General features: G+C 45.2%; 1 protein-coding gene across 1 annotated transcript; it reads right to left on the reverse strand.

Moving 5' to 3' along the window:
- Window positions 1-3,450: 3,450 nt before the first annotated feature.
- LOC146341635 (olfactory receptor 14I1-like) lies at window positions 3,451-4,377 on the reverse strand. Its single transcript, XM_084807586.1, has one exon. It carries the CDS (start codon window positions 4,375-4,377, stop codon window positions 3,451-3,453), a length of 927 nt encoding a protein of 308 aa, XP_084663712.1.
- Between the last annotated feature and the right edge of the window lie 2,806 nt (window positions 4,378-7,183).

Genomic DNA, 7,183 nt, shown 5'->3' on the forward strand with positions numbered 1-7,183 from the left:
AATGGATCTTTGACATCTGCTAACGCACAATACCATACTTCCGCCATCAATTACCTATCAGTGGTAGAGTACAAATGACTCCACTTACTTGCCCAGACAAGCTTTTCCAGGTTTAGTTGTGCTCCTATATGTACTTACATTCTCTCCTCCTGCTCAGAAATGGATGGTGTATCTTCCCCATCCACAGCAACATTTCATAACTTTATACTTTTAAATTGTAACTGTTTTTTGTTACACTGTAAGGACATTTGGGGGGGGATCTAAAATAAACTCCTAAGGGCTGTTTCACTCATGCAGTGACCACACATCAGCACCCTGGGAGTTTGCCATGCTGCCACCAGTTTGCCCTGCTTGCAATGAACCTGAGCGTGAATTGTCATTCAGTTATACAGCATTTCTACAAATCCCATATTTAAGATGGGGCTTTCTGCTTCTGTTTTAACTGCAGGATCATGACGGATTCCCTTTTCACATGCTTCCTTCCCCCTTTTCTCCCTTATTTGAGTCATTGATATGTTTCATTATACAGCCACTAGATGGTGCTGTGGTCTAGTTCCTCTTAAAGCGGGTTTTCCTCTTTTCATGAGGGAACTCAAGTGGAACTCTAGTGTTGCAATTTGATAGCTCATTATCTCCAATCTTTAAAAAAATGGAATGAATGTCATTTAGTTAGTGCAGGAGATGCCCTGGAGGTTGGCGACATCATCTAAAGGGCATGCAAACTTCTGTGAGTAATCAATCTCAATAGCAGGATAAAAGCTCAGTGTGGAGAAGCCCATAAGGCTTCACTTTGTTGGATTAAGATGGGAGTAACAAGAAGCATGGCCTTAGCTATTACAGAAATGGTCCTGAAGATGAATAAAAGGTTGGAAGTATTGATTGCCTTTTTATTATTTATTTATTTATTTATTTATTTATGTAATTTCTATACTGCCCAATAGCTGAAGCTCTCTGGGCAGTTCACAAAAATTAAAACAAAAGAGCACACAATAAAACAATATAAAATATATAAAACATTAAATCCACAGTATAACAATAAAACCAGAATAAAACCTAGCAGCAATGCAGAGATTTAAAATACAGATTTAAAACAGCAAAGCTAAAAGTCTAGAATGCTAAAATGCCTGGGAAAATAAAAAGGTATTCATTCACCTGACACGGGAAGGAATACAATGTGGGTGCCAGGTGAACCTTATTAGGGATCTCATTCCACTGCCGGGGTGCCACAGCAAAAAAAACCCACCTCACTTCCTTTGGCAGGGGCTCACGGAGAAGGGCCGCTAAGGATGATCTTAAGGTCCGGGCAGGCACATATGGGAGGAGGCGATCCTTCAGATAACCTGGCCCCAAGCCATTAAGGGCTTTGAACATTAATACCAGCACTTTGAATTGGGCCCGGAAATGGACTGGTAGCCAGTGCAGCTGGAAAAGTACTAGCATAATATGAGCTCATTGGCCAGTCCCTGTTAACAATCTTGCTGCCCTATTTTGGACCAGCTGAAGTTTCTGGACCATTTTCAAAGGCAGCCCCATGTATTAACACATTGCAGTAATCTAGACTAAGTATGTACAAAACCGCCCTTACCTGGCTCTGCCGGGTTCCGCTGGGGGGGGGGCTCTCCGTCCCTCCCCCCGGAATCCTCACTGGGGGGGAGGCGCTCTGCGCCTCCCCCTGGAATCCTGGCCAGCTGGCTCCACTCCACAGGGATTCCACGGAGCCGACGGCTGGCTCCGCCAGCAGCCGGACATCCGGCCGCTGGCTAGCAGGGACGCAAATGGCAGCATCCGTAGCCACCACCGTTTGCATCCCTGAATTCAGCCGTGATAGGCTACGTAAAGACTTATGTAGACTATCACATCTGGGTTAAAAAAAAAAAACGCGTATGCAAATGGCGGCAGCTACAGCCACCGCCATTTGCATTCCTTATTTTTGGCCATCTTAGTCTACGTAAATATTTACGTAGACTAAGATGAAGACAAGAAAGGGGAACGCAAATAGCGTAGCGGACACTATTTGCGTTCCCCTTTATTTTCACCGTCTTACTCTATGTAAATATTTACGTAAACTAAGACGGCAAAAATAAGGGGGAATGCAAATAGAGTCCGCTACGCTATTTGTGTTCCCCCTTATTTTCGCTGTCTTAGTCTATGTAAACATTTACGTAGACTAAGATGGCCAAAAATAAGGAACGCAAATGGCGGTGGCCGTAGCCACCGCCATTTGCGTACGCGTTTTGTTTTTGTTTTTTAACCGAGACGTGATAGGCTACATAAGGCTTTACGAATAGGGGAAAAAAAAAACAGACTGCAAATGGCGGCGGCGGCCGGTCGGAAAACCAGCCGCCGCCGGTGAAGCCGCCGCCGGAGCCGCCGCTGCCCGGAACATGTGCCCCAGGTAAGTCTCATCCCAAGGGGGATCCACGGGGGGGGGCGGGGGGGCAGGCCGTTCCGCCACGGAGTTCGGGAGGCTGAATGCACTGGCATTCGGCCTCACCAAGATCTGTGGTGGAATTCTCTGACATCCCTAATCTAGACGAGAAGTTATCAGAGCATGGATAACTGTAGCTAGGCTATCTCTGTCCAGATAAGGGCATAGTTGGTATACCAGCCTAAGCTGATAAAAGTGCTCCATGCCACTGAGTTCACCTGTGTCTCAAGTGACAGTTCTGGCACAGACCTGTGCCTATATCTCTATGCATGGTTTATAAATCAGGTGATGGAGCTGGACTTGAAGCATGTCATGGTGTATGTAGCTAAAGAAAGGAGGAGATGAAGGAAGGAAGAAGAATGATAAGTTAGTGGGGATGGAAAGCAGATTGTGCAGTAAAATATTGAATGGCAAGTGTAAAAAAGAGGCAGGACCAAAAAAAGGGCTGAACTAGAGGTACTTTTATTGAATATAAGCAGATTCTAAAGGGGTGTTTATGTGGGAAACTAAAGTTTGCCTCCATGAGCTAACTAGCCTGTGAGATGCTTGGATGAGACTACCCTCAATGCCACACCATCAGTGAGGCTTTCCCATGTCACCCTCTCCCAGGGCCCCACAACTCGGAGTGGGAGAGCAAAGTTATACATACCAATAGGCAATCCATATCTTGCTCACAGGTCCTACAGCCCAGAGTGACAAGCCTTAGTCATCACCATCAAGGTGCTCAGTGCGCTCGTCTGTGCTATATTCCACCTGCCTTTTCTACGCATAACTGCCAAATGTGACCAAATTAACCTAAGTGAATTCACCTCCCAGAATAATAATAATAATAAAAAACCAAGCCTGATGAACAGTAGTGCAGAGTAGGAAAAGAAGCTGCTGCCTGGACTAGGCTGGCCACAATTTTCCGGATGCATGTGGACACAGGCATTGAATGTTTGTGTTTATGATGCAAGGTTAGTAACTGCAGGAATAACCAATTACACGCAGAAGGGCATTCAATCCAATTCCTACAGAGAGTTTTAGAGTAACACCCCAAATCTTAACTTTTTCCACAAAGCAGCCTTGATCTCTTTGTTTCTTATACAGTAGATGAATGGATTCAACATTGGAGGAATTATGACATATATCACAGTAAAAGCTATATCCAGATCAGAAGACACATCAGTGAGAGGACTTGCATAGGCAAAGAATCCACTGAATATAAACACAGAGACAACCGTGAGATGGGGAAGACAAGTGGAGAGGGCTTTTTTCTGGCCATGCACAGAGGGGATTCTGAGCACTGCAGCAAAAATCTGCATGTACGTTATGACGATGAAGATAAAGCATCCAAGTCCTACACTACAGCTTAGTACAAGCAGCCCAACTTCAACGAGGTAATCATCAGAGCGGGAGAGCTTTAATAACTGTGGGACTTCACAGAAGAACTGATAGACAATATTAGAACAGATGGTGATTGCAAAGGTGCCACCAGTGTGTACTATGGCATAAAGAAGACTAGTGATCCACCCAATGGTGACCATCTGAAGGCAGGTTCCTTTGTGCATAATTCTCTCATACTGGAGGGGATTGCAGATGGCAACATAGCGATCATGTGCCATTATAGTTAGGAGAGCAAGATTTGACGTTGCAAAGAAGAAATAAAAGAAAACTTGAGCAACACATCCAGAATAAGAAATTGACCTGTTCTTCATGAAGGACACAGCCATGCATTTTGGTACAATGACTGAAATTGTTCCAAAGTCCAGCATGGCCAAATTCATTAGGAAGAAGTACATGGGGGTGTGGAGGTGGTGATCAATGGCAACTGTGATGATGATGAGAAGATTCCCTGTAATTGCTATCAGGTACAACGCTAGGAACACAAAGAAGTGTAAGATCTGTAGTTCTCGGATGTCCGACAATTCCAGCAGCAAAAACGTGAACCTGGAAGTAAGATTGCTCATCCCCCCTCCCCTTTGTTACTTGCATTCTATCTGTGGGAGGAAGAAGAGAGCTGTTAATCTAATAACCAGTTAATTTGAACATGATTCCTCTAATTTACCAATCAAATCCACTCAGTATTACTTTGGTAAATCAATAGTTTACAAACAATTTTGTTTATTTTTCTCTCTCAAATATCTCTCAAATTTAAATCCCCTCCCCCATGAAAGATCACCAGAAAAGGGCCCCTTTTCATGGAGGAGGGCTAGGATTTTACAAAAATGGAACCCTCCAACATTTCAGTTCAGCCCTATGGAGGAGTAACCCAGGAGCAGGAAGGGAGGAAACCAAGCCCCTACTCACACACTTACTAATAAAATATCACAAAGAAAATCATGGGTCTCCACAGGAATGGGGAAAGGGGTGCATTCCCCTCGAATGAGCCATAATCTCCACATTCCCAGCTTTCATTTAAAAGAAGAAGCAAGTCTCTAAGTCTTGTAGCAACCAGGCTATGAGGCAAAATGTGCAGCCACTATTTTGCCTATTTGTTTTGTGAGAAACTAACCTCCTCTTAACTTCCAATGTTGACAGCCAATGAATGAAGTCCTAGCAATGGTCAACACACCCACTGTCTGGGTGTGTTATCCCTTCTGGTTGTGTTAGGCCTTTTGTGGATTTTCCCGGTTAGGAGGCAATTGCAGCCTCATAAAACAGCAACAACAACAACAACAACAACTTAGAGAATCAGGAGTTTAGTGTGGCTGAGCTTGGGCAATAGCGTGTCTGCCAAAAAACAAAGTTAGCAGCAAAGACAGCAATTCATGAGCTTTCCAACTCAGGTCTTATTATTTTTTCCCTTAGTTTATGAACATTTTAATAGGGCTGTATACTGCTTTGGTCCGAAGCCCGACTAACAAGTCGAAGCGGGCTGCTTTGGAGGTGCCTCCGCATGATACGAGGCAGAGCAGAATAGCAAGGAGGTGCCCTGAAGCGAAGCGGCTTGTGTACAAAGCACCTTGTCCCACTTGGTGATTCGTTCTGAGCAACCCAGACAGCCTGGTGCCACAAGTATCAACTTGAGAAAGTTCAGTGAGGAGTTGAGGAGGATGCAGGGAGCTTTGGCAAATGGAAACTCTGGTTGCCACATGAGGGCTGAACATAACCCTGCAATCTCCAATCATTGACAGTGGAGGAGGAAGGGGGAAGACTGAATAATTGGAGAAAAGCAGCTACGTCTCAGAGAGAGAGATCATTCTGGTCATGTTACTCAGCGATGTGAGAACCCACCCCTGTCTGGGTTCTCTGGAACCCACCCCCCAGCCCTTGCTCTGTTCCCCAGTCCCTCCACTTCCACCGTGATCACCATGTTTTTAAAAATCATGGTGACTGGAAGTCTATGTGCACATAGACTTATATGCAAAAAGCACTGTGAATCTTGAGTATATTGGCGATTCGCAACACTTTTTGCATATAAATCCATGTGCATACATAGACTTATATGCAAAAAGTGCTGTGAATCACCCAGGAGGAGGAGAAGGCACAGCACACACCCCGCCACTTGATAGCCGTCTCCTCCTCATGCGCAGGAGACAGCTAATGGCAGGGGGCATGCTCCGCACCTCCTCCTCCTCCTACCTGGTTGGCTGTCAAGAACAGCCAACCAGCAGCACGGCACCTCCCCTGACTGGTTGCTACTGGTCTCCTCCTCATGAGCAGGAGATGGTTAGCAGACATTGACAGCTGAGCAGGCAGAAGGAGGAGGTGGGGCAGGGATGAGAGGTTTAGCTCTTTGCTTTGAGAGTTTTTGTGGAAAAAATTGAAGTTCAGCTGCACCTAGCACAAAAAGTACTGGGCCAAACTGCCTGAGATCTGGCAGGTGGATTCCCCTCCATGTCAGCAGAGAGGCCACCATGTGTCACATATTTATCCTGAAAACTGAAAAAGTTATGGCCATTTGTGTTTTCCCATCCAAGTCAATGGGAAAACGCCCAAAACAAGTGATCTGGATATCTGAATCTCATTTCAGATCTGGAACCAAGTTGAAGCAGACAGGGTCTGAATTGGTTGGAGTCAAAGTGGGGCTCATTTGGAGGGTCCAAAGTGGCATCCAAAGTGAAGGGGGGGTCTGTGCACAGCTCTACATTTTAACAATTACCCTGACAACTTATTTATTTATTTATTTATTTATTTATTGCATTTATACCCCGCCTTTTTTCCTCTTGCAAGGAACCCAAGGCAGCTTACATTACCCTTCTCCTCTCCATTTTATCCTCACAACAACAACCCTGTGAGGTGGGTTGGGCTGAGAGTCTGTGACTGGCCCAAAGTCACCCAGTGAGCTTCCATGGCCGAGTGGGGACTAGAACCCGGATCTCCCAGCTCCTAGTCCAACATAAAGTTCATTAGGCAGAGCTGTGATGAGAAAGTGTGGGTTATACCAGTCCTGTCAAGTAGCACAGTGCTGTTATTCCCACTCTTCAAGATGGAAGTTAGAGCATTATAAGACAATTCTACATTGTAGTCCAATGCTGTTACCCAAGCTCCTGCTGTATCTGGTGTTTTAGGGAGATTCAGATGGAGCTGTGAAGTTTATTGTAGACATAGTGTAATTTATTATGGGCCAGAGGGTGGTGTGCGTGCATGTGTGTGTGTGTAGCTTTCAGAGAACCTGCCATATTTAGCTCTTGCTGGAGGCCCAGGTGGAGCCTCTCCCCATCTCTCTCTTAGTCCAGGGCATGGAGCTAAGACAGTGTGCCACACAGAGGTTAGTGATTTCTCAGGTACTGCAGTAATAAATAATCCTGTTTTGAAGGTACTTGAATCTTT

Source organism: Heloderma suspectum, chromosome 6 (genome assembly GCF_057233095.1).
Source record: "Heloderma suspectum isolate Gila_16-S chromosome 6, 16-S_ref, whole genome shotgun sequence".
Taxonomy (NCBI): Eukaryota; Metazoa; Chordata; class Lepidosauria; order Squamata; family Helodermatidae; genus Heloderma; species Heloderma suspectum.

What these genes read in the sequence shown, in the direction of transcription:
- LOC146341635 (XM_084807586.1), bottom strand. Translation starts at nt 4,377, where the DNA reads ATGAGCAATCTTACTTCCAGGTTCACGTTTTTGCTGCTGGAATTGTCG.